This window comes from Nipponia nippon, unplaced genomic scaffold (genome assembly GCF_047370975.1).
Source record: "Nipponia nippon isolate SJK-2023a ecotype South Korea unplaced genomic scaffold, ASM4737097v1 scaffold_2, whole genome shotgun sequence".
Classification (NCBI taxonomy): Eukaryota; Metazoa; Chordata; class Aves; order Pelecaniformes; family Threskiornithidae; genus Nipponia; species Nipponia nippon.
In genome coordinates this window covers 55,966,156-55,994,071 of record NW_028262336.1, presented here as the reverse complement: position 1 = coordinate 55,994,071, position 27,916 = coordinate 55,966,156, and the positions used below count along the sequence as shown (strand labels likewise).

At 46.1% G+C, this 27,916-nt stretch overlaps 2 protein-coding genes across 4 annotated transcripts in view; both read right to left on the bottom strand.

The window, feature by feature from the left end:
- DHRSX (dehydrogenase/reductase X-linked) overlaps window positions 1-24,387 on the bottom strand; it is a 168,835-nt gene extending 144,448 nt beyond the window's left edge. Inside the window, exon 1 of the mRNA XM_087757176.1 lies at window positions 24,258-24,387. Coding sequence (XP_087613302.1) covers window positions 24,258-24,369 — 112 coding nt within the window. The 5' untranslated portion in view covers window positions 24,370-24,387. The remainder of the gene's footprint in view (window positions 1-24,257) is intronic.
- Window positions 11,844-24,393, bottom strand: ZBED1 (zinc finger BED-type containing 1). Of its 3 annotated transcripts, XM_087757175.1 has the most exons (3): window positions 24,258-24,328; window positions 23,526-23,580; window positions 11,844-16,804 (listed from the first exon to the last, which is right to left on the bottom strand). In XM_087757175.1, the coding sequence occupies exon 3, from the start codon at window positions 16,751-16,753 to the stop codon at window positions 14,666-14,668; it is 2,088 nt and encodes a 695-aa protein (XP_087613301.1). In that variant the 5' UTR covers window positions 16,754-16,804; window positions 23,526-23,580; window positions 24,258-24,328; the 3' UTR covers window positions 11,844-14,665. The 3 variants fall into 3 exon arrangements, with proteins under 3 accessions (XP_087613301.1, XP_087613300.1, XP_087613299.1); XM_087757174.1 differs by lacking the exon at window positions 23,526-23,580 and having other exon boundaries at window positions 24,258-24,393; XM_087757173.1 differs by lacking the exon at window positions 24,258-24,328 and having other exon boundaries at window positions 23,526-23,695.
- Between the last annotated feature and the right edge of the window lie 3,523 nt (window positions 24,394-27,916).

The window sequence follows — 27,916 nt, the reverse complement described above, 5'->3', positions numbered from 1 at the left end:
TAATAGTAGCTAATTGTTTTGAAATATTTTTTTTTTAGATTAGACTTTTTTATTCCTCAGTGAAAAACGTACTTTTGAATGAAATTTTATAGGCCATTAACCTAATGCAGATTCACAGGACTCAGGGAATTAGTTAACTTAAAAGAGCAGCTACTGTGCATGCTCTAGAACTGTTCTTCATCAAAATTGTCAGATTTTTAATATGCAGAGTTACCACACAGATTAAAAGCTCTCAGAGTATGTCTCCGTATAAGAGGCCATCATTCCACAGTGTCATTATCTGCTGTTAATATTTCAGTTAGAGAGTATCACACCCTCCTCTGAAGAAATGCAACCGCTCACGAAGCGAGTCGTTATTGATAATGCTCCAGTATGACACAAACATCCTATTTTTGTTCCTACATTTAATTACCTCCTATAAATAGCTTTCCAAATTTTTAAGGGAAAAGCTCATTTCATACAGAAACACACATCTTTGTTGACTGACACCTCAGAACCATCCTGCTTCTAAAAAGGGAGGCAAAGGCTGCAGGGACCACGCCGGCCCTTCTGCACGGCCAGGCTATGACCTCACTCCCCAACTCTCTGATCTCACCAGCAGTTCAAACAGGCCGATACATCACAGTGCACCCTGTCAGTCCTTCTAAGGGCGTCAGACAGAAATACCAGCATTTTTCAGGCAGCAGCGCTAGCACAAACAGGCTTCACACCTGCTTTCTGTTCCATGGGACCAGAGATCTAGCTCATATCGCATGGCCCTGCAACAGCCCATTCGGTGTGAAATAGTCTTTCAAGGCACAATTCCTACTTCTTTTTTGAGAAGAAGACACTCTTTTTTTATTATGAGAGGTCTTATAGTCCCATTTTCGTCACACCAAGCTGATAATCAGCTTCCAGTGCAGCTGATAGACCTGGAGCCACCGCTCAAAGGACGGACCTTGCCAAGCTGATGGACAGCAGTTGTTACCTATCTGCAGCCCTCCTGTTACGCCTCACATTAAACAGCAAAAAGTTACACCTATGTTTAACTTCTGTTTGATGCTAAATAATTAAAATCATTTGAATGAAGCTTTTTTTCTTGAGAAGCATAAAGGAATTTAGCAATTTAAACATATCAAGGGGGGGAAAAAAGACCTTGAGGAATAAAGCCTAAGAGCTTGCACTGGCTTGTTCAGCAGCTCTCTGCTGTTTCCAATATTTCTCTCTCTAGGGCTTTTTCCACAAACACGCAAGGCCTGTGTTTCAAACACACACCTTACACTGTGCGCCGACTTCTTGGTGATTTGAAAGATGTGACCCTAAAATGCAGTTGCTATTCCAGACTCCAGCCTTACTTCTCTATCAGCCCCCCGTAACACGCGGTCCGAACAGCCAGCCCACTCACCCTCGGTCCCCGGGGGGGCTTCGCCACAAGTTAGGTCCTCTCTCAGAAGAAATTACTGGTAATATAGAAGGCAAAAGGTGTGCAACTCTTTGCAGTGAGAGCAAAGCGAGCCCCTTCCGTCCCTGCAAGCTGTACCAGCAGCTGCTAAGTCCTCAGACCAACATTTATTTTATTTTATTACATTTGAAGATTTGCAACTTTCCAAACAGAAAATCCAGCAGCGCTGAGGGCCACACCACCTTCATTTTGGCCACAGTACTGCCTCCCTCCCGAGGTATGCTACAGCATCTGGCTAACGTGTCTGTGCCCTGGTGCAGCTTGTGACCAGCGCTGCCGTACCAGCAAAACGCCCTACTCCAGACGCAGTTACTGGTATTCCCTGTTTCACCTGGAGAAACAGAAAGACATCGTTTTACTGAATTAGCTGTTCTTCTGCAAGTGTTGCTCTGCTAATGTATGTGGTACCTTTATAAGGGGGTGCGTTGCCCAGCATGGCACGACACCAGTATCTATCCCACGCTGGCAAAGCCAGCCCCGTGCAGGTTTAGCCTGGGGAAGACAAGTGTTCAGGTAAAAAAGCAGTAGTTACAGCCAAACCCGAGGCAGACAGGAGCGATGTCAATGCGACGAGGGGCACCCAGAACAACCCACCAGGATCACACCACCTATGCTCCTGCGACGGCAGTGACGTTTCTCCAGGGAGCGTGGGCATTTTGCCAGCCTCGCGTTTCCCCAGCCCTTTTGCTGTTGCACACGCCAGTGACCGGCGGGAAGAAGAGGTCTCAGCATCTCCCCCTCCAAACCGCCACCGGCCGAGCCAGAGGAGCACGCTGCAAACCCATTTTGACACAGCCCCCGGTGCATTTGCAAGCCGGAGATCACACCTGCAGAGACGCTGGTGGCAGAAGGGCCGTGCCAGCCACACGCTGCCTGCTGAGCTGCCGTGGTGGCTCCCGCGGCTCCCGGCCTCGGGCCCCGTCGCCACAGCCCTCAGCAAAACCACACGCTGGCTGTCAGCCGGACCGTGCTTGTAAAGATGACTTTGTCCTTTACAGCAGAGGGTAGCAGCTTGGAAGGATTTGAACTGAATAAACCGGACCTCATTGCTGAATTACAATCATTTTCTGTATACGTATGTGGGTATGTATACGCTTTTCTTTTATGGAAGAAAAAGAATTCTTTGAAAATCGGATTAGGAGACTGGAAAAAAATCATGGTTTTCACCTGTGTCTCACTAGAACATTTTATGACTGGTTTTACTGAGTCAATATTGAGAAAATAAGATTTTTTTAATCACTTTAAAAATGGAGATGGATGAGATGGATAGAAGATACGCTACACTTAATAGAAAAAGTCACAATAAAGGTCATTAAATTAATGCATAAACAAGTAAAACCCTATGCCACTGTAGTATAACCCTAATGGCCATGGTCAAGCTGAAATCCAGGCTACATCGTTGCCCACCTGTTCTGCTGTGTTATACTCACTTCCCTGTATCTTCAAATATCCCTTTCCTCCCTGCAGTGCTGGATGATTGCACATAATGACTTTAAAAGATCAACTGCAAAAATGAACCCATGAGAAACTACAGGAGGAACAAAGTTACATGCCTACAACCAAGTACAAAGAACTCTGCTGGCGCCTACCAGGCACTACTGATGGCAGTGTCTGCAGCTCTTGACACTTGCTTCTGACTCAAGTTAGTTGCTCTTTAAATATCTGTACCATATAATTAGGAAGTACAGCATCATTGAGAGAACATGGATTTTGCATTTCTTGACCTTTTCCCTACTAATTTTCAGCAGACTATTTAATGTTAAAATGGCACGGTATGCAATGCAGCGACTCCAGTTATGAATGCACAAGTAAGACTGGCATATAGGTGGTGGCATTAATTAGCACGAAAGCACTCCAACAGGCAGATTAGATGATATCTGTATTCACATTGGGTGGCTTTATTCATTAACAAGATGTTATTTTGGAAAAATATGTCCAAGAAGCCCTTGTATATCTGCCTTAAGAACCACTTCATAGCACAAAAGTTTCATTTCCAGTTATCCAGGTTATATCCAATTGCCAAAAAGCCGGCACTTACTGCTCTGCGGGCACTCTGTTCACTAGGATACATTCAGTAAAAAAATTACAAACATCTCCTCGCTTGTCAGTCCTGGCTTGCAAAAATGTAGTGCCAGTAATGTTTTATTCATATTTAGAAAGTCGCTTTCATTCTGTGTAATATGTGGACTGTCGCATCCTTTACAAGCCATTTGCAATGGTACCACTGAACTTTTTTTAATGAACAACGTCTGACACCAATGACATGTTTGTTAAGATATTTTTATACAGAACTATCTGTTTCAGTTTAAAAAATAACCTGTCTAGGGCAGAGAGCATCTTCTCGGTTGGCTTTGTAAAGCGCTTGGCGTACTGGCCCTTAACATCAGTTGTTTCAGTACAGATTGCTAACACGGAGCATCACCCGCCTCCTGCTGCGGCACACTGCGCCTGGGCAGCCGGAGGTGGCAGTCAAACCCTTGCCCGCAGCGTTCGACTTAGACACACCAGGGCAGATTAAAAACTTAATCCTAAATTCATTGAACGCTCATAAGGCTCATTAACTTCAATCCCTGGTTTGTGCACATGAGAAACGCCGGCGTGAGATCCGAGGTCAGGAGGTGACCGAGCTTTGCTTTCATCTGGCGTGACTTCATTTTCTGACACCGGCGAAGCCAATGTCACGGAAGATAACTCAGCCCGGAGTTTACAGAAGATGAGTCTTTCCTCATAGAGTTGGAGGGTGTTTAATTATATCACCATGTTACCAATGTGTCAACAAGAAAAAAGAAAAAAAAAGTTTTGAACTGTCCCCTCAAGGTCCTCCTTCAGAAACAAGTTCAGTGCATTTTTTAGGTCCAAGTTTCTCTCTGGTTTTCTTTTTTCCGGGCTCATGTAAAATATTGAGCAATGTTAGCAATCATGGTTAGACATTCCCTCAGACGGCGAAACGTCCATATCTCAGAAAGCACACTGGCAGAAAACAGTCACACTACAAAAAGCAGAAGTGTACGAGAGCCAAGCGCTTACTCAGCCTCTACCCAACTCGGGGTGTTTTGGCTAGGATGGGGCATGTAGTTGTCTTGCCCAATTAATTTTCCATGAAGCATCAAACCTCTCCGAGCAGAGCACAAATACGGTGAAAGGAAAGCAAATGTCACAATTTTATTACAAAACTTACTTTTTTCTTAAAAGCAATCCTGACATGAAGCAAAGTATCACTGCTTTTTTGGTTATTGGCTTTAGGAATGGTAGCTGTCAAAAATTTTCTTTCCCTGCTGGCGATAACCCCATTTAAACCTTGCTATATTCCACCACATCTGCAGCTTTAATGCAGTAATTCATACACCATGATAAAGCCGTGAACCCAAAATCACTGTGTCTGTAATGACATCTGTAATTTAGAAACTGCAAGGATGGGAAGCTTGAAATTGGCAGGCGACGGTTTCTGAAAGCACCAAGTGGGGGCTGCGTCTGTGTATATATAATTGTGACATTTCTACTCCATAACTGCCCAAATCTTGAATCTTGCCCTGTCCGCAAGGCAAGGCAAACCACATAATCTTAGTGACACAGATATCAAAATATTTCATCAGACTCTATTTGTTCAATCCACTGAAATCTTTACCAGAACTGAGTTGAATCAAGAACGATGCATCAGTGCCCACGTAACTTCAACACTACTCCAGCACTGAGCAAGGGAGCCGCAGGTAAAGCATTAATGGTGGTGGGACGGTATCTGCATGGTCTAAGCAAACTGACATATTATGACTCTACTACAAAAGTATCTCTAAAAATAACACTGCGGGGTCCATGGCTACTTCCTCCTGCCTTCCGGCCTTGCAAAACTTGACGCGGCTGCTTCAGCACTCACATCCAAGCCAAGTAAGATTTCTCGTTGTGCAACTTGTCCCATGCGGGCAGCCTCATGGTGGAGTCCACACGAGGTCCTGCGTGACTAAAGACCTCCACCCACCCAACTGCCCCGGCAGTAAAGTTTTACGTTCCTCAGCTGCATTTCTACAACCTCTGGTGCCTTCAACTGAAGCGTGACTGAGTGGAATTTTGTTAAACAACTCTTTTTACGATGTAAAGGAACAATTACATTTTATAGCTCATTTTCTTGAGTTGCAGCATCTCTAATGCTAACAGAGTTTTCTCTGTCACCTAAACAAGAAGATCCTACTTCAAACAGCCCCAAAAAAGCAGAGACACCGAGTGACTGCGCAAGTTCCTAATTGCACAGCCAGCTGATGCTCAGGGTGAAGTATCACATTTATTGGCATAGTGCTGACCTGAAAGCAAAGGCCACGTATTCTTTGCAAGATACCATCTGCCCATCTTTAGACTCAAATGCCCTGTTGGCACAAACACAATCCATCGCCCAGCTCTGAAGTCCACCAGTGCTTCAGCTGCATGAGCACTAAGCAAACACCCAAGCTTCCACCTGTAATATCAGACCCCCATTTGCCTTCTGTCCTTTGTTTTACGTTAACAAGGAGCAAAAGTTCCTGTTTGCTAAGGAAGGAAGGACCAAGCAATAGAAATGCTCATTCACGTCTGCTGAAACTGATGATGTTATGCTTGTTAAGACTAAATCACCTAAACTGAAACATCCTAGCAAGCAGAGTAATGAGTAGATAAAAGACGACTGTTCTTTCACTTGTACGTTCACTGAAATACCATGGGTCCTGTTTCATATTCCTACCATGAAGGTAACAGGGCAGAAAAGGAGGTGCTTCAACGTAAGCCTTTTACTCTCAGAATTTTACCTAAAAAAAAGGTAATTATTTACATTTCATGTTCTCCCATGTTCTGGTAAAACACAGTTGCAATTGCCTCCCTCAACAACAGAATAATTAAAACTTCCAGCTTGCGAGTCATGGGGGAAAATATTTCTCTTACTTCTGAAGTCTACCTATACCTTGGACCTCAAGTGTTTGAGTAACTCACTTTAGACAGAATGAGCCTATGGATATGAACATTTGAAGCACACCTGAAGACAAAATGGATACATGAAAAATGAAAACTTGTGGTTTGTATCTAAAAAAGGGGCCCACCTCAAAATACCATTATTTAAAATATATTTAAAGAGATACACTTATGATGCCAGCATTTCTAGTGGTCTGAAGGCAGAGCATGCAAGATGGATCGCTTTTAGGGATTAAATCCCCAAATCTATATTTGGATACCTAACTCAAGGAGTTAGTGCAGAGGGTCTGAAGGCTCCTTTTATAGGCCACATCTTGTATCACTTTAATCTTAACCTAAAAATAAATATCAAATTAATTAGTAATTTTGTAGTCTTGGTGTTTGCAAACTTATCAGCCAGCGGTGTCATCATCTGCACAATCCTCTTCCCAGGGCGGTCAACCAGCCCAGGGAAGGAGCAGGACCAGGGGAAAAGCCCTGGCCCATCCCCTTGCTTCAGGCATGTGCAGACCAGAAAGCCGCCCCAGCAACACAAAAACACAAGGAAAACACTCCGGAGGAATCCATTTTCCCTCTGCAGAGCACAGCAACTTTCCTAAACAGCCTAGAGACCAGAAGCACAGCCAACAGATTAGCGTTGCAGACTGAGCTGACCTCCTCGCTGCAGGAAGAGTTTACCCGTCTCTGCGTACAACCTACTTTAAACATTCATTGATCCCATCTCTGGGTAAAAAAAGAATTTTATCTTCCATCAGCTCTAATATGCATTGCCAAAAAAGGCACAAAAAGCATATGCAATGCTCTTAACAACTGACAAATAGTTTCTTACATTATCTGTGAATTTATCTCTCCAAAAAGAACTGTGAAATCTTTGCGAACACCAGCCAAAGTAATGAAGGGGAGGTGGGGTGGAGTGGGCAGGGCATCAACAAGGTGGTTAGTCTGTTTGCAAGGCTACAAGAGAACTAGAGCATGAGCGCTTTAAGTTCACCTGGGGATTGCATCATACTTTCAGATACAACATGCACAAGGTTGCTCTTCTCTCACCTCATTTCTCTGACCAGGCACGGAGAAATCTCCTAGCAGCAATGCCAGTCTCGCATTCGCAGCACTACGAGGTAAACTAAATATCATCCTCAGCCTCCTGTTGGTGCAAACCAGCCAGCAAACCACGTGCAGCACAGGTGAACTTCTGCCTACTTTCACCACGTCTCGAAAGCACGCAGATCACATTCTCCTACTCTTACGCTTTGAATATAAGAGCCGCGCAGCAAATAACACAGCAAAGACCAGCACTAACAGACAGGCTACCAGCACAGGAAATAAAACAGGGCTTAAAATTAGAGGCAAGGAAAGATACGTACCACACACAGAAGGCTCCACTCATCCACAAGACTGGCTCTTTCTCACCACAGCACTCGCTCCCTTGGGACCTGCCAGATTTACGATCAGTGGCAAGTTCTTGGATTGCATGTGAATGCGTGTCTGCGGTCAATGAGAGAGGCTGTGTCAAAATATCGTTCAGAAACAGCCATTTCAGCCTGGGCTTCCCATGCTAGAGGACAGGACACAATAAGGGCTTGTTCTGCCCTTCTTCTCCGCTATCTCATTACTGAAAACTCCTCCCTGGCCATTTGGGAGCACAGGGTTTTGAAGCTAAGAGAGCTCACCATCGGCAGCGTGGAAACACCAAGAAGTGTGTAAAACACTTGTTTCGCACAGTTCTGAAATGTCAGGTGACGGGAAGGTTAGTCAATTAGTATTTTTTAACGCTGTCAGGATTTCAGACAGGAATTGCAGACTCCTGTTACAATGTCAGTATTTTTCCTAGATGGACCCACTTCCTACGTGTTCTCATCAATGAAGCAATTGAGTTTTTCAGATTTAATTGTTATTAAATTCCTTCCCCACAGCATTCATGACATGGGATGGGATGTTTCTGGCACGAGCTTTCCTGATGCTGACTTGACATTTTTGTTGTTATGACTCTAAATTCCTCTCACTGTAAACCTCACTGATGACTCATGAGAAAAAAGCATATTAAAAAAGAAAAAAAGAGCATGAAACCCTTTCAGTCGCAGTGTCTATAAAGACAGGGTGATACAGAGACACAAAATGTCTAAAATTTAAAAGCAAAGCGGCATCTGTCGGAGAAATAAAAGATTAATTTCTCATTCCTGACTGCAAGTATTTGGGGACAATGACATATTCAGAAAATCATATATAATTGAAGAAATTGCCTTTTTAAAAATAACCTTATTCTCCATTGCTTGGGGAATCACTGTTGAACATGACATCATGCACACGCAGCTACGGACAAATACAGTCATACTTTCAGTATACTAAGTAAACCAAAGGGATTAATTCTCTACAGATAGATCTAGATAAATTATTATACTATCACAAACAGTTACGGATGCATTTTAATTAGTCCTCTACCTAAAAGCGTTAAAATAAAGACAACATGTCTGTCTTAATTTATTTCAAATAGAAGTATCCCCTCCTGTCTCTGGTACACTTCAAAACAGGACTGCCCTACCGCTTCTGACAGCTGAATGTACGCGTACCTCTGGCCACGGCATTTTTAACAGTAAAACCAATATAAATGTTACCCCTAAAATATCTGTCAAGTAGGAACTGTAGCTTTAGCCTCTACAAAAAAATCTTTATTTGAATGCCACAAAACACTACTTTCTATGTCAGCATTAAATACAGAAGTATTTGAATAATCACAAAATTTCCCAGGCATAGCTTCAGCCTTAAGCACAAACCAGTACCACGTGAAGATATTTACCTTAAAAACCCAAACAACCAGAGCTGCGCAGATCCTGTTTTACCCCGACAGGCAATAAGGACTACTATTGCTTACTATGCCTTTGACCCCGAGCATATTTTCCTAGCTGCGTTGAGCCTGATTCCCCAGCACCTTCCCACTGACGCAGTCAGTTTTGGCCCCGCTGAGCAATGTGTTGAAGTGCACATCGCTGCGGGGGCAGGAATCGCTGGCTCTGCATTTTCGCAGCACGGCAGAGGCACTGTAGCCCCAGTGGACTGCAATAAGGACCTAGCTTAAATTCATTTTAAATCCAGTTAACCTGCTCTCAATGAACAGCCTCTCTCTAAGAGAAGAAAAACATGCTGGGGAGCAGGGCTTCTCCGCCCGGCGGCTCCCTCCCAGCGCTCTGCCCAGGCAGGGCCAGGGAGAGGAGACTGGACGGAGGGGTGCAAGACAGATAAAGCAGGATTTTGCAAACTGAAGTCACTGCAAGTAAGTACTAATTGTAATGCACGGAAACCAGCGCACGTGTGCAGCAGGTAATAGTCTTTTCAACATCTCTGAAAAACGATACATCTGATCACTGCTTCAAAGCACTGCAGATGGGAGCACCACTTTTGTGAACGCTGACCTTCTCTTCCGGCAGCAAGGGAAATCAATGCCACCCTGCGTGGAAATGTCAGTACAAATGCTCAAAAATCATAATATTAACATTTCGGAGTCTGAGGGACTCTCATTTGAAAACAGTTTCTGCAACAGTCTTTGCATTTTTAAAAAGATATAAATCAAATTTTATCACTAAAAAAGTTTTCAAAACACAAGGTCAACTGAAAGACAGTGTTTTGGGGTTTTTTTTATAGTAAACTCAATTCCCTGTGGCATTTTAACCCAACTGCAGGGGCACTGAAAATGACTGTAGAAGCAGTAAAAATCTATGTAATTGATTTTTATTGTTCAACCTAAAGGAAATGCTTTTGTACGTAAAAGTGACAGCATGATACAGCAACTGTAGGGATGTTTTGAAATTCCAGTTTAAATAATATCAAGTCATTAGACATGCGTCATTGATGTGGTTCTAAAGGAGGTGTAAAATGACACTGTATCTTTAAGTTCTCTCTACAGCACCAAATAACGTTATTAAAAAAGCAAAACCAATTTCTGTAATTTCCCTACATCCCCGAAAAATAAAACACATCCTGAATTTAGCAGAAGACTAGTCATTTGGAGGAAATACGGTGAGACAGACCATATAGTCTTGGCCTGGGGAAAAACAACAACAACAAAAAAGAAACAAAAAAAGCCACAAAACATAACAGACCAGGAGCCAAAGTAAGAGAGTCTTCTCAGCATAGCCAAAAAGACAGCCTAGACTAGATAGCACTGCACCACCAGAACCGAGATCACCAGACTTTCAGAAAGGCATCATCCCCTGAGAAGGGCACTCAGAAATGGAGACACCAAAAGGAGTATAGCGTCCAGAGACTAAAATGCAATTTTTCCAGCACAAAGTTTCCTTTACCCAGTTGTCATGGAATACATAAAATACACTACTTCTGTGTTCAAATCTGTACGCTTCCCCTCCTTCAGAAATGACGTCCTCAGGCAGCCCCCTCTTTTTAAGCTATCACACGAAAAGGACAAAATCATGAACTACATGTCACTTTTAAGTTTTCAGAAGTCCTATAAAATATTACAAATAACCAATTAGTGTTTCTTTTGCTTTTAAAATTCCTGCCTGCATACAAATGCTCCTGGAAAGCTAATTGGACCACCACGACATTAATTAAAGAGAAAACTCTTCAAATTAATCTAATACACTGCTGCGATAGAACCTTAAAATAATACGCCCTTTCCAAGAATAATCCAGAACTTTATTCCCTTCATTTAAACTGAGGCACCTCAGACATTGTTTGCTGGAAAAAGTCACCTTTTCAACTTCAGTTTGGTTCGGGGTTTTCCTTTTGTCTTCACAGTAATCCCTGACGGCCCAGAGAGGTGAAATGCGTGCAAAGGTTGGTCAGTCAAAACTCCCGTTAGTTACATTGTTAACGCTAAGAAACCTTGCCTAGCCCACTGAATTTTAATCCCAAATTAGAGCTGGTGGCAAAAGGCAATTCTTCTTCTTTTGACATAAAGTACGTACTTCGAGAGCCTGTTTAAAAATTCACTTTTCCAGCATGAAAGCACTCAAAAGCTGAAGTTCCTCTATTGCCCCTCCAAAAAGATGTCTCAGCTGTACCGAAGAGAAAAGGAAACATTAGGCTGTGGATTCAAATCAGCTGTCAAGAAACACAAACATAAATCTGACTTAATAGCGTAATTTGGAAATGTGTTCTGGGCCCACCCTTGGCAATAACACCACGGTTTAATTCATGTTGTAGCAATATTTAAAACATCTCTGCAACTTTGGTTCTCCACCCAACTGAACAACAGAAAATTATGTCATTCAATGAAAAACACCACACGTATTTAAGTGAGAGAAACCATCTAAACTTCTGACATTTTTCATCTTCATATTTTTTTTTTAATCCAAAAGATTTGTACAGCATTTTTTTTTCAATAACTTACAGGATCAAAAGGAGAATAAATGCATAGCTTCAGAACCTTAGAATATAACCTCCCCTTGTTGTGGAAGAGTTCAAAGTCATAAAGTGCTGCAGATATGAACACACATCAGACAAATAATCTAGTAACTAACTTATTTTTCTGGTTTATTTAACAATATTCCAAGCTTAGAACATTAAATAAAAATGTCACAGACAATGGGTAGGACTAACAATGGCTTTGTTCTTTTTTTTTTTTTTTCTTTTTCTTCTCTTTTTTTTAAAAGAATGCTGAGACACATCAATTGAACCGACTACAGCTTTATTTTGGATACCAAAAAAATAAAAAAGAAGCTGGAAGGAAGAGAGTAGTGCATTGCACCGATATCAGTAAAACTGCTTGTAAGCATCACTGCATACGTTTAGCCCTAGAAGGACGAAGATGGAAACAGGAGATGGATGCTGCCAAGAGGGGCAAGCTGAACGCAGACCGGGGGAGCAGTGCTCTGGGCTCTGCCTTGGTTGCAAGGGCACAGCTTTGACTTATGCTCACGTAAGAGAGGATCAGCACGCCGTGCACTAGCATTTGCGCAGCTCCTTGAGGGCTAGCGGTGGTGGTAGCAGGTGGAGGTGGTGCAAGCGGAGGCAACCGACACCAGCTGGCACTCAATGGACTTAAAAACCGAGACGTCTTTCTCACAGGGGTGTCACAGGAGCTCAGGTAACATCAAAAAGGGACCTGCTATATCTCACTCCCTTCCATAACTTGGTTTTGCTACCCTCACAGCTAGCCTACATACCTGCAAGAGTTTAGGCTAAGACTGTGTTTTGCACCTTGGGCAATCACATACACCTCTTCATCGGACATGGAGAGTACCAACATTCAACTGGATGCACTGTGCGTGTACTTTGTAGAAGTGCAAATTAATTTTCAGGGGGCTGGAGGGTGAAAACCCAGGCTTACTGACAGCCAAGCATGGGCCACACTACCTGTTAAATGCATTTTTCCTGGGCTTAAACATGCCAGGTAGTTCACTACTATTTACTCCAGTGCTCCTTTACTCTAACTTCTGTCCTTCCTCCCCACCCGCTCGCCCCTTCCGACCACCTACAAAGAACACAGAGGCCTCAAACTTGTAAAAACTATTAAACCAAAACATAAACAAGCAGTCTGGCAATAGATTCAATTCCATTGCAATTCTCATTTTTGTATGTTCCTCCTGGCTGGGCCCTTTCTACAACCAAACGTCCATGGGTACCACTGTGATGGAAAAACCCAACTTTCTTCCTCCAGAACAGTAACAGCCAGTCTTCAACAGATCTCTCTCCAGAAAGGCTGTGCTTGACACAGTCGTAGACTAAAGCTGGGGTGGGGGGTGAGACACCAGTAACAAAAATAAAACCCCAAGCAAACCTTGACTATAACTGGACAACGCCAAGAGCCCTCCTCCGCACCTCAGGGAAAAACGCTGGCTGCCATCCCACTCCGTGCCAGGCACGAACTCTAATCTTGTTTATGACCTGCAGTATTTCATAAGAGATGGGGGGGTTTGGGTTGGTTTTCTTTCTTTGTTTCTTGTTTGCCAAGTTCTCAAAAGGGCTTAAAACACTTAGGCGTAGAGACACAAAGGGAGCAATTACAATACACAACAACTAATCGGAAACAGTACTCAAACATTAGACTGGACCGGACTAAAGTCCACTCTACAAACTGAAGCAGAAACAGACAGGAGGAAAAAGAAGAGTTTTTAAGTGCTAATGTAATAAGAAATAATCTTAAAGACTCACTAAATACATGTGGGGAAATGGAGGGGTTCCCTTCTTTTAAATATATTTACATAATATTAAAGCTTTTTATTTTGCTTTTCTCGCCAACAAAATTTTCTAGCTACCCTGGGTAAAGTCCCCATTTAAATTAAGAGGTTAAGGATTTTATAACATAGCCAGACTGTTGGACCCGCGGCCCGTGCATGTCTCCCCGCCCTCTCCTTCCCTCCCTCTCTCCCTCCGCCGCCGAGGGCCCTGATGCCGTGCCTGCTTCACACCGCCGGGCATCAGCTGTAACATCGGCACAAAGCGAAGGGAACATGATGCACCCCCGACCCCGCACGCTCCGTTACCACTTTGTAAAAGCACAAGAAACTACAATCAGGGCTTGCCTAGACACAAAAAAAAAAAAAAAAAAAAAAAGGTTTTGCCATTTAGCTGCTGCAGTTAAATGGTAAAACCGGACTAATGTGGACACAGCAATACCAGTTTAGAAGTGTTTATACCATTTACATGGCACTGGAAAGGAAAATAACTTATCCCAGTATAACTGCATCCACATTACAGCCTACGCCAGCACAGTATCAGTTAAAACAAAAACACATCAGTCCCCTAATTGACAGAATTATACCAGCTGAACTTTTCTAGCACAGACCAGGCCTAAGACATGAGGTAGTGAAAAAGAAAATCAGGCTCAAGATCTTTTTTTCATTCCATAGCATCGATATACTCTAAAAATATTCACTGCTCAGAGTTACGGATTTTAAAAATAATGTTTTAAAATCCAAAATTTAAAGCTAACATCCTGAGTCACACAGGATTTACAAACGGAGGCATAAATCTTAAAAACGCCCTTGCTCAGGGTCCTAATTCAGAAAATATTTTTATGATAGAAAGCACATAAGCATGTGTTTGTCTCCCACCAAAGCAAGTGGAAAGGAAGCACATGGGTAAGTGCTTTCTGAAATCTGGGCCACAGTCAGAAATCACGGTCTTTGTAGAATTTATTTCCTCATTCATTTCAGTGCTGTTTAATCACAAGTCATTCATGTTTTAAGACAGTGGGAAAAACATAGACAATGGAAGCTAAATCAAGTTTGTTACAACTGTTCAATATTTACAGCATTCATAGAATAAAACAGAAGTATTTTTGGTAACTTAAGACAAATACCTTTTCTTTTTGTTATTAAATGTACCGCAGCAGTCCTGTTAAACAAACCCACTGTCTCGGATATTAAAGAAATTGTTGTTTACATTTACCGAGTCATTTAAATTAAAAATCTGTTCCTGTTCCAAACCCCACTCTCCTTCGTCTTCATCCTCCGGTTCTGCCTCGGACCCATTCCGACTGTTTTCGTACAAAAAGATCTGCTCATCCACGTGAGCTGGGGCTAAGCGGTTTCTCTTTGCACTTACAACATTAGCAGAAGAACCGAAAAGGCGTTCAGGGAAGACCCTTGTGGCCAAAATACACCAGTATTTTTGAAGAACCTTTGGTAGAACTGGAAACAGCGCTAGTCTGTCAGACCACCACTTCAGCGGGTCTTCGTTCAAGCCAAGGACCTTTTGTGACTTGAAGTTGCTCAGCTCCTCAACGATCTGAGCGTGCCATTCCTCCTGGTCTTCCACGCCTCCTGTCTGGCAAAAGATCTCTGCGAGCATGTTGTTGATGACACTGGTAGGAGGAGGAGTAGAGGAGATGATGATTTTTTTCACAGGGGGCTCTTCCGAAACGGTGAAGAATTTCTCCTCAGTCCTAAAAGTATTTTCTTTTACTTTCTCCAGCAGGCTTTTTGCTTCTTCCACCACTCTGTTTTCAACCTGCTGCCGCTCAAAGGCTGAAAGAAAAGGCAGTTTTTTGTAGCGGGGATCCAAGAAAGTTGCGACGTTGAGAAACATGTCTATCTCAGGCGTGTGCTGGTAGGTGGTTGACAACTCTTTAGCAATCACCTCCTTTGCCATGCTGATTTCTTTCAAATCGTTCTCTTTGATGTTCAGGGTAGTATTCAGAAGCATGTGGAGAAGTGGCTTCACCATACTGATCGTCGGGTACTTTGAAGCAGACATCATCTCTGCAACCTGCTTGAAAGGCTGCAGCAGTTCCACCAGCCCTTCGATTGTATTCCACTCACTGGCTTCCAGCATGAGGTGGTGGTTGTTGCTGTCCTCCACCAGAACAGCCGCAATGACAAACTGCTGCTCCTTGAGGCGCTGCAGCATAGCGAGCGTGCTTCCCCACCAGGAAACACGGTCGCTTACCAGCATGCAGTGGAGAAGATTCTGCTGCTTCTGCTTCTCGCTCAGCATGTACATCGCGACCGTAGACTGCTGAAAATACTCTACCAGTTTTCGGCACCTGGCAAGAAGGCTGCAGAGTTTGGGGAGCTGAAAAGCTTGTTGTATTCCTGCATTAAAAGTGTGCCCCAAACAAGGCATCTGTACGGGAATATCTAGGAGAGAGCAAGCTTTCACAATGTCTTTACTGTAATCTGTTGTAGCACCAAAGACTTTTGTATTGATCCCCCACTCAATGAACGTTTCATAAAGGACTCGCGTAATAGTCTCTGCAGTATTATCCTCTGGTACTTCAAACGTTTTTAAACACCGCGAGTTCACCGCCAGGCAGTTGGCAGGACTGCTGCTGAGAAAGTGAACCGCGACGGTTACGTACGACCTGTTCTGGTTTTCGCTCCTCCACATGTCCGTGGATATGCCACACCACAGAACCTCGGTGAGCTCTTTCAGCACAATTTCTCTAATGGCATTGTACTTTTCAGGAATAGCTTTTGTACAGAAGTACTTCCGGCTTGGAAGTTCATACCTGGGGTCCGCTGTTCTCAAGAGGGCCTTGAAGGTGGGTTCATCAACGATAGAGGCCGGATACATGCCCTCGCAAATTAAGCTGATGACTGCGGATGTCAGCTCCTGGTGCTTTTTGTTTTCGTAGTTCTGGTAGGTCTTCATGATGAGGCTATCCTGAACAACCTGCTGTGACGACTCTGGCTTGATTTTTGAAAACGCCGTGGCGAAGGCTTCCCTCATTTGCTCTGTGTTACTTTTCACAAATTCGCAGAATTCGTCGGGGTGATTTTTCTCAAGGTGGTAGGAAAGGTTGGACGTGTTTCCTGAATAGGCGATCTGTGCCATGCAAATACGGCAGTAGATCTTCTTCCACTGTAATATGCATCCTTCTGCATTGGTATCAAACCCAAAGTACTTCCACACTTTACTCTTTGCTCTCGGGTGAGCCACTAACTTTAGGTCTGATGGGGAACCTTCTAAACTTTTATTCTCCATCGCTTCTTGGCCACCGTCCCACCTTTTGATCCTTCACTCATTAATGAGTACCTGATAAAGGCAGTAAGATAAAGATACAATGAGAAAGCACAAGTTTGACCACACTTAACTATGTGAAATCAGTGTTTCTGCGAACGTATCAAGAAACCTACCTTACTAATTACATTTGCAAATTTAAAGATGAGATTTGCAGGAAGTGTGACCTACAAGAAGCCCATCAGAATGTCAAAAATTAAAAAGGATTTTAATATATCACATTCTGCTGTGAAACTGAGCTAGAAGACCTGAGTAAATCTTGTTTCTGGAATTACGTAATTCTGGGTAGAGAAACCATAACCACCACCACAGAGCTGATACATTGCTGTGACACAAACCGGTCATCTGCTATAGCATTTTCCTGCCTCTTAGGTTATAGTTAGGGCTAGACCAACGTCCTCTCGCCTAAGAGTTACTGAACTTCACTGTTAATATTTATTTCAATTGAAACCTGATACGAAGGAGCAAAGGTTTTATTGTTTGTTTATTTTGAAAGAAGTTTTGTTAGCTCCATCTAACTGTTCCAGCATTTGCTTAAAAAAAAAAAACAACCATAATAAAAAAATCTGTGATGCAAATTATGGCATTAATCTGCTCCTCTGAAATGTAAAGATGTTTTCTGACTGAAATAAAAGGAAAAGGAGTTTGAACCTACATGCAGATCAACAATACGTGTCTGACACCTTTCCTGTCCTTCTCTTTCTGAAATCAAAGCCATCTCCTGAACTACTAGTTCACAATTGTGGTTCCTGGAATAACAGTGCATTATAATTACAGGAAAAGCAGACAGGGAAGCACTAATAAATGTTATTATCCACATCAGCTAGAAAATAATTTTGCTGTATTTTCTTCAAAAGGCTACAGAAGTCGGGAGGGGGTGACACTCTAGAGATGAGTGGTGATAAGGCAAGACTTGGCAACCTGAACCTAAATATCTGCACAGGAAAATGCTCGTTGTGCAAACGGTCACATGCAAGTACAGCTTGAGGCCTACAGCATCTCTTGTGCCAAGTGCCGGCAACCGGCACCTGCTGGAGCTGATTTCACTACACCAAAAAGCCAAGCCACAGCACAGCAGGACTGCATGCTGCCGCTTCTCCATTTCTTCCACACCACCAGCCGAGCCACCGTGACAGCAACAAGCCCTTCGCCAGGGGCCTGGACAGGATAGGGAAGGAGAAGAAAGCCATCAGTTAAACACAGATGCAACCTCCTCCACAAAAATCAAGGGGAAGAGAGCAGGAGAAACATCAGGAGCATCCCTGCAGCCAGCCTGAAAGCAATAGCATTGCTCCTTCCCTGCTCATCAGGAGCTGCACCTGCACCCAAGCCCAGAAATCCCCGGGTGCTAAGACTGGCTGGCTGGGGGAGGAAGAACCAATCTGACATTTTCATACTGCTGCAAGGGAATATCCCAAAAAAATGTATGCGTGCAAGCTTCTCCAGTACGCGTCCTGCTGCTGCTGAACATTCCCAAGAAAAGATGTTTTCCCTCGGAACTACAGCTGGTATTTTGCAGCACTTTCTGAATGTCTTGAATGAAAAACCAAAGACAGGTTTACGAAGACTAAACATATTTATTTATACACAGCTGTTGGTTTAGAAGCAGAATGAGAGATGCAGGGCAAGCATTTTTATTGGATTTGTTCTGAAGATTTACTTCTGGGTGTAGACCTTTTTTTTTTTTTTTTCCCCCCCTGAGGGAGGCAACGTTCTGACTGCGAGCATGTCCTCTACTGTGATTCATTCAGTGCCTTTTAAGTTGCCAGGATAAACTATTGATTTAACATGGTAATGCTGCCTAATTCCAAAGATGTGCATATCAACAGCACCAAGGTATGCAATCCCACAAAAACTGATGATTTTGAAAGACAAAGTGGTGTAATGTATAATGATGTAACCCTGCCATACCATCAGACTGGGCATTAACAAGACATGTTGTATCAGTATGTATTATTACTGCTTTGAGATCCCTCCATTTCAATCCATAACATGCTGTCTCTAGGAAGTAGAGAGGCTCCCAGTATTTCATTAAATCTTACAGTTTCCTTTGCAGTTATGTGGCAGTTCCTGAAAGCAAGGAGGAAGGCACTGTCATAAAAGCTCTGATGCGTCTTTAATATTTAAAATTAGTATGACACACCTTGGATCATAAAAAAGTTCATCACAGACTGATAAAATACAAGTTATTTTAGCGCAAGGGAGCGTTACAGACTCACCCCCACCCTTCATTCTTACGTATGCTACAGCTTTGCCATGGTTTTGAGATGGATCTGGCACTTGGCAATAGTGGCAGAGTAGCATTGCCACAGTTAAGGATATGCCAGCGTAATACAGCCTTTATTATAATGCTGTAAACCACCTTCCAGCTGTCATAATAGCTCGAATATAAACTGCTAATCATCCCTGCCTCTTCTCAAGTGTTATACAGCATAACTAGTGCTATGAAAAAAAGAAAAAAAACAAAAAACCAAAACCTAAAACACACCTCTCATTTTTCATATAAGAGGAGATAAATTTTTCCTGTTTCAGTGAAACAAGTGTTCATAGTCTAGGCTTGGCAAAAACCAGAGCAGCTTCAATGCTGAGCCAAACTGAAGACACCAGCACCTTGCAGAATGAAATCCATTGGGCATGAAGCACCTCACGGCCTTTGAGAAGTGCCACAGCTTGTTACAAAGGCAGCTGATGGAAATGCTCTCTTTTAGCTTGCCGAACTTTTCATGATAAAAAACTAGTGCCGCCTTGGTTTGCTCAAAACCCTTCCGTGCACAGAAGCCTTCAGGCTACAAACCTGCCTTTTCCTTTCTCCCTTGAACTCCCACCCACACCGAAACAGAGTGCACCTTCGGAGAAGCTGGTGTTTTCCTCGCCACCTCCCTGCAGCTGGCCAGCACCACCAGCCAGTACCAGGGCCGAGGCTTTTAAAAGCCTGCAGACAGGATCTTCTGCTGGCCTCGCAGCAGACTCAGCGGCCACAGCAGGAGGAGGAGGAGGAGGAGGAGGAGGAGGAGGAAGGGCCCAGGTTTCCTGGCCCTAGCACCTCATCCCCGCCCTCCCCGGGGCAGGCTGTGCTGCCGCCTCACACCTCTCAGACCCCTCTCGCTCTCCTAACACATACCCACAACTCCTCGCTCCAGGGCAGGGCTTGGGCCAAAATATTGAAATGCCAGTGACGACGCACGCTGTGGAGGGCAGCGGTGCTACCCTTGCACCAGGCAGGACTCCGTTTCCCTGGTGGCAAAGAAAATAGGTTCAAAACCCGTAGGAGTGTCGCTCGGATTGCGAAACCAAGCACGGGGATGTGAGGAAACACGGGGTGTGCAGCCACCCTGAAACCTTAGCTCTGCCCCCTTGTGCACGCACAGCAATGGCACCCTCTTTAATTACACGGTAGGTATCGTTGTCGCACAACCCTTGCCTCATTCAGCACAGGGGCAACTATAAAACGAGCATTTCCTCACTTCTGAAGCTACCTAAATAACTCTCTCAGGTGCATGCGTGGGGGAGAGGGATTAATTGTTAGATGCAACTTTATTTTTGCCTGCCACCAATCCTTCCTACCTGGTCACTTCTCTACTCACCTCTGGATGTTTTACAACCTAGAGCTCGTGCAGCTTTGAGCAGAAGTGCTCGGTCTACCACTATGCCTTACTCATATAAAGTAAAAGCCCTCAATACCTGAATCAGAATTAAGAGAAGCATGTTCCCAAATTAATATTTCATGATTAATTGTAACGAAATTCGGTGCAAATGATGATACTGAATAACTGGAAATTGGGGCAAATTAAAAATATGTATGAAATTTCAGTCACTTTTAAGAAGAACGGAAATCAGCTTTAAGGTCTTCTGAACTTCAGCCACATAGCACCTTCTTCAGAGCCGGTTTGCTACACGGGTACCAAGTTTAACTACAAAGACTTCAAAACTACAAAACATTCAGCATTTAATCTTCCCCTACCAAATTTCAATGAAACATGTAAAGTAGAAGAGAAAATAGAGGAGGAAGATGCCAAATAAATTCCTTGAGAAGCTTTTAAAATACCAAAAGATATTATTATTATTATTATTACTATATGAACTATTTTTGTTATCAGTAGGATGACTTTCAGTGACCATGTTTCCAGTGTTAATATCCTGGTGTCATAATTAATATAAGTTTGTCTTTTATCAATCCACTGATTAGATTTTTGTTTTTAAAAAGCTGTTTATATCAAGATCTTTAGTCACGCAGGGCTTTTTTTTTTTTCTCCAATTAATTAAGATTAAGCACTGTAAAAAAAAAAAAAAAATCCAAGCAGTAATTTCTAATGAAACTATTAATTGTTTAGACCACTAAACACTAACACAGTTTACACTACATATCGGCAGTTATACCATTTATGCAATTAGTACTTGGAAAAATGTTTTAATGTAAGTTAAACATACGTTCCCCTTTACTTCTCGCACACTGATTTTAGTTAGCAAAGCAATCACTGACTGCACCCCCTTTATCCTCCCAGCTCTGTATTTCCCTCCCCTGAGCTTCAAGCTCAGAACTTCAGGCCAACTTCCCCAGTCTGTATTGTGGGGGCGGGGGAAAGCTCACTTCAATAGCGAATATCACTATCTTTTCAGTTTGCAACTCGAAACAACTACCAAGTTTCTGCACTGAATCTAGATTTCAGAGCTCAAACCGCCCTCTTTCCCAAAGATGTTTTGAATCCCATCAGGATGTGACAGAACAGACGGTCACTTTTAAAAGCCGTGCGGAAGCACAGGTGCCAAGAGCATACAACTCTGACTAAGTTTAGGTAAAGAAAAAGAAAAGAAAAACAAAACCAATTTGATTTACTTTGGATTGAAGTCCTGAACGCTTCTTCCCGGCAAGTGCAAGAAAGTAAGCTTTTCTTGGAAAATTCGGAGGCAGAAGGGCTGCACTGACACTGGACCCCTTCGCTCACCCGCAGAGCTCAAGGACAAGCCACCAGGCATCTCTCTGTTTTAAATCTTCCACAGGAGGGCTGCACCACTGCCGTATGAAGAGGGGGAGCTGACGGGGGAACTGGGGCCAAGGAGATGGGATCGGAGGCATCGGAGACACCACCGCCCTGCCCTGCCCTTCCCAGCCTCGCTTCACCCCTCCAGGCTCTCCCAGGGAAAGCACCCTGACAATAAAACACCTGTACCTGTGAGAGCTACGGACACCCCCTCGAAAAGATAGAGAAAATTTTAAACATACGCACTTTTCTAGATCACTATCTGGAAAAGTTGCTTGGTGGTTTCTTACAGCAAGTGTAGTTTACTGATCCAAGCTTTAATTAAGCATGTTCTAACCGACACTTTCACTTTTTGTTGCACTGCAGTGGCTATTTTGAACTTATTATGGAAACGAGGTTCATCTGGGTAAAAAAGTTCCCATTGACAAGCTCACTCCCTTTTTTAAGCAGTGGCTGGATGCAGCGAGTCGAAGCGAGGCAGCAGTTAACTGCCAAGAGGCAACTGCTCGCAAACAAGTATCTGAGGAGGAAACTACTTGTCCTTGGAAGAAACCACCCCGCGTTAGGGCTGAAAGAAAACTTTCCATGTCTGTCAGATCTGTCCTGGTCCTACTCAGGCAGCTGACATTTCCCAGGTTGGTTCTTCACTGCCTTCCTCCGGCATTTCCAAATTTGACACTTTTTTTTAATAGCAGCTAAGAACAGCGTGAAACAAAACACGGGTCACATTTTCGTCATGCTGTTTCTCTGTGGTTCGAAAAAAGATTTGGAAAGTGTTACACACCCTAGGCACAATACCCAGCTTTGCTCTGCCGAGAAAAACTAATGCTAGAAAAATGCTCAGATGACTTCAAACCGTACGCACATCTGCCCTTTTTGTCACCAGGGTTCTTGCGTTGGTTTGGGCGTTTTATCTCCGTCTCTTGAGAATGAGAAAGGAGAATCCCAGCCTATCGCAGAAGGATCAGGAATGAATAAAAAGTAGACAAAACGCTACCCAAGGATGCCGTGTGTGATGACATGCACAAATACACTCTTACTACGTGGTGTACTTGTCCCATCCCCTCCCCAGTACTTCAGATATTCTCTAAAACAGTTTCCTCATCTGCCCCATCTCCTTAGAGAAACACTATGCCCTCTCAACATTTTTTTTTTACTGTTCCTCTGGTTAAAACTATCAACAGAGCCACAAAGGCTCACTTGCTGCTAAGCAGAGAAAGTTAAAGGCACTGACTTGCATGCAGTTGTATGCTCAGCTCTGACGATACCTTACACGTCCGTCCGGACTCATAGTTTGCTGTAAGTTTATAACCTCAGAAGCATCTTAAAGTCTTCAAGAGAAACGTGAGGAAAGAGGAAATTCGGATCTTTGTTTTCTGGTAAACTCAAAGTTTCCTGTAGTCAGTATTAAACATGCTGTTGACCCAAATCGGAAAAGTGCAGAAATACAACTTCTCCAACCAGTGACTAATCTGAAGTCCCCTGGAGAAAACTGCGAGCGTCACTTGCTTGCCAGCTCAAAGGCTGTCAGCGGTGACAGCCGGTATCAAAGACTAAGCTTTCGGAGCGCGGGTACGCTCCCCTCCCGCAGCGGCCGGGGCAGGGAGGCTACGGCCTGCGGTCCCAGCCGCCCCGGCGGGCGGAGGCGGCTGCCGGCGGCGGGCGGGGGCACGGCGGGCGGCGGCGGCCGGAGCGCCCGGCGCCGCGGCCGGGCCGGCGGGAGGCTGCCCGCCGCTGCCCGCCTTCCGAGCACCTACCTGGGCTGAGGGAGGCTGCGCCCGCGCGGCTCTGAGCCGAGGTCTGAGGCGAAACCTTCAGAAAGCAAAAAAGAGGAAGAGGAGAAGCGGGGACCCCCGGCCCGCGGAGCCCCCGCGCCGCCTCCCGAGGCCGCAGTCAGGCCGGCGTGCGCCAGCCGCCCGTCCCGGGCCCGGCCCGGCCCCCCGCCCCGCCCCGCGTCCGGGGCGGCCGCGGCCCGGGGGCCGGACGGGGCGGTAGGGGCCAGGGCCCGCCGGCAGCGGCGAGGGGCGGGGCCCGGCGCGGCGGGGGCGCGGAGGGCGCCCCGCCAGCCGCAGCCCCCCCGGGCCGCTGCCCTCGGGCGGCGCGGTGGGCCCGGCCCGGCCCGCGGAGGGGAGCGGGGGAGGAGCCCGGCGGCGCACCGGGCCCGGGCCGGGGCCGCCGCGGTGCCTCAGCCCCTGCCCCGCTGCGGGGGAAGCGGTGCGGCCCGGGCGACCCGCCGCTGCGGCCAAGGTCGCGGCTGCCCTGGCCTGTCTTGCCCTGTCCTCTCCTCTCCTGCCCTGGCGGGGCCGCCCCCGGCGGGGCGGCGAGGTCTCGGCCCCGCGCTCCCCGGGACACCGGCGCTGCCGCCCCCGCCCTCCCCGGGGTGGCTGGGGGGAGGCGCGGCAAACTTTCCCCCTCCCGGCGGCGGGGGCTGCCGCCCCCCGGCCCGCAGCCGCCCCGCCCCGCCCCGCGGCGCCGGCTGCGGTGCTCACCTGGGGCTGGGGGGCAGCGCGGGCGGAGGCGGCGGCGCAGCTGGTGCAGGATGACGAGGAGGCCGACGCGGTACACCCGGAGCAAGGGCACCAGCGCAGACAATAGCGACATGGCCGCCTCCCGCCCCGCGGCGGCTGGCTCGGGGCGAGGCGGGGAAGGAGCGCGGCGGGCCGCCGGCCTGCGCCGGGCACGGTGGCTCTCGGCCGCCGCCGGGCCGGGGCGGGCCGGGGGGGCGCGGCGCGGCCCGCAGCCAGCGGAAGGGAAAGGGCCGCCGCTGTCACAGCAGCGCCCGGGCGCGCCGCGGCTCCCGCCCTTCTGGGCATGTGCGGCGGGGGAAGGGCCGCGCCGCGGCCGGCGCGGGGAGGGAAGGGGCGGCGGCGGGCGGACCGGCCGCCGGCAGCGGCGGGGCGGCGGCCGGGCCCCCGCCGGGGAGCTGGGGAGGGGGCGAGAGCAGCGGCGCGCCGCTCGGCGGCGGCGTGACTCAGCAGCGAGAGGCGGCGGCGGGAGCGGCCCGGGTCGGGGTGCGGAGGCTGCGGCTGCCAGCGCTGCCACAGCGGCAGGCGGGCAGCAGCGCCCGGGGGGGGGCGGGGGGGGGGCAGCCGGCGCCGCCTCAGAACGCCGCGGCTGACAGCGCCCGTCGAGCCCCCTCACGATTTCCCGTCCCTCTGGCCGCGACGGGGGGCTGCCGCCGGCCGCAGGGGCAGGGCTGGCTCTGGGCGCGGCCCCGTCCCCTCACCCGTCCCGCACGCCCGCTCCGCTGGCGGCCGCGGCTCTGGCAGACACCGATTTCTGCCAAGGCGGCTTTACGTACACAGCCTTCCTGCATCAGGCGCCTGAACGTCACAGCAGCCTCACGAGCGCGTTCCGTGCGGCCATACACGGCGTCTCGCGCGGTTTATCTCGAAAGTTTGGCAGTTCTCAGTCCTCGGCCTGATCTCTAAGACGGCGAGGACGGGGGGCAGAAGAGCAGGTCCCACCTACCCGTCCTGCGGGCAGGCGGCTGGCTTCGCCCCAGGACACGCAGCACTGACGTCGCGGGTTTCATTGCCAGAGCTGGCAGTGCTTCCTACGTGCCGATGAGCCTCAATACCGACACAGAACAAAAACTGCCAACAGTCCTTTTACAAGAGGAGACGTTGACCTATATATTCGATTTCAAATCCTTAGGTAGCAGTTTGTCTTGGAGGATGATGGGGAGCCGTGCAAAGTTCTGGAAGTGCATTTGAAATGTAATCTCCTCCTCCCCTTTAAAAAAAATAAACATACTTTCTAGAAAAAATACAATTAACAATATACTTTTTGAATGTCAGATCAGATTGCTCAGCAGAACTGACTTTCTGTCTCCTCAGAGATATGCATAAAGTAAAAGCATGGTGTGTAGTTGCTCCGGGACAAAACCAACCATTTAATTTTATGTATCTCTGGTGATTTTTTTTTTTAATTAACACATGGAATTATGCAAACATAAATAATAAACAGAAAGTCATCAAGTCACATCAGCGAACGATTCATTCTTAATGTATATTGTTCTCAATGATGCACCGAGTGGTAGAAAGAGCATGACGAAAAAAGACATGAAAGAAGAAACACTGACATTTAGTAAAAGTGAATTATTCTTTCAATTTACCTCAGTAAAAATCAAATTTCGACTCCTTTATGTTGCTTTACATCCTTTTCTCAGAACTACAGCATTAATGAAAGCCCTTTGCAACATTAAACTGTGAAACTTGCCTACAGTGTATTTACACAATCTGTATAAAAATGTACCATTCTTTCTCAGGTTTTCTAGTATAATAAAATCAATTGATGCGTATTCAAGTTATGGAAATAAAAATGCCTCCGTCTTTTTTCAGACAACACTATCCAAAGCGTTAGATGGGTTAACATTATGGTTTTACCGGTTCCACTACTTTTTCTCAAGGTGTTAAAATCATTTTCAACCCCCCATGAGTCAGGAGTACGGATTCCAGAAAGGATGAGGAAAATTTGTTCCAACACTATATCAAATTATTTTTTCTAAAGGCTGATGGGACAGAAAGTGGAGGAGAAGTGAAAATATTAACAAAAGGCTCTACATCTTTGATACTTTTCAAATACTGTCTTGTAATACATCCTAATTTTATTTATATAATCATAGAATCATAGAATCGTTAAGGTTGGAAAAGACCCTTAAGATCATCGAGTCCAACCGTTAACCTATCGCTGCCAAGTCCACCACTAAACCATGTCCTCGAGCACCACGTCTACCCAGCTTTTAAATACCTCCAGGGATGGGGACTCAACCACTTCCCTGGGCAGCCTGTGCCAGTGCCTGACTACTCTTTCGGTGAAGAAGTTTTTCCTAATATCCAACCTAAACTTCCCCTGGCACAGCTTGAGGACATTTCCTCTTGTCCTATCGCTTGTAGCTAGGGAGAAGAGACCGACCCCCACCTTGCTACAGCCTCCTTTCAGGTAGTTGTAGAGAGCAATAAGGTCTCCCCTCAGCCCCCTCTTCTCCAGGCTAAACAACCCCAGCTCCCTCAGCCGCTCCTCATAAGACTTGTGCTCTAGACCCTTCACCAACTTCGTTGCCCTTCTCTGGACACGCTCCAGCACCTCGATGTCCTTCTTGTAGTGAGGGGCCCAAAACTGAACACAGTCACCATCTTCACTTATTGATATTTTGTTTTTTTTCTTGCAATCATTAACTGCAAAGCCTCGAGTATTGGGGCTGGAATCTTGTCCATCTACTTTAGATACTTCACTGAGACGTTATTACCTCAATGCAATTTTAGGTGCCTGAGCCCTGGAAGGGATGAAAGGAGCAATCTAATTGCCTCAGCTTTGCCGTATGGGCAGTGGACAGAGAGAGGCACTTCAGAAGACCTGCAGAAGATGACTGCATCCTTTGAGGAGCTTAGAGGGCTTCCTTCCTTCCTTCCTTCCCCCGACGGTAAGTGAACTTACAGCACCAGCGGGCAGAGCCAGCCTGCGGTTAGAGCACAGATACCCTCTTGGAAAGTCATCAGAAACACTAATAACGCTCCATCCACACATGCTGCAGCCTATCCGTCCCTCCTGCAGGACTGGCACTAATGAAGCAGCATGTGATCACAGTGCTTCCACCCACATTTTGCATAAAGATGCATAAAGCCGTAAGAAAGGAAGTGGGTGATGTTTCTAGACTCTAATTAAGCCCTGAGCTCAAACTTCCCAGCAGAATGGCATAATCAGCAACCATCAGGTAGCCTGGATGGTAGGTGTTGCAGCTAGAGCCTGTGCGGCCAGGAATGCGCGAGGCACGGGGCCGCATCAGAGCAGACAAAAGCGAACCCAAGGTTAGCCTAGCAGTTCAGATGCTCTCTGGCACGGGGTGGAGGGTTATGAGGTTATGGCCTATTTTTCTTGTTCGTTCCATGACAAGCTCCCGTACGACACATCTTTTCCACATATGTGGGTTTGCTCCCCTTGAGATGAGAACTGGAGCCAACAACTCCTTGTATCCACCACGTGGTGGTTCAAGCTCAGTAGGACAGGTCGATGCTTTTTGCCGAAGCATGGCACAATAGTTGGGGCAGTCTCGTAAGGCGCTGACGGTGTCACATCACTCCCTCTCAAATGGTAAAATGTACACTTCCACTCCCCTGCTTAGCTCGAGATGTGCTCACACATGTGC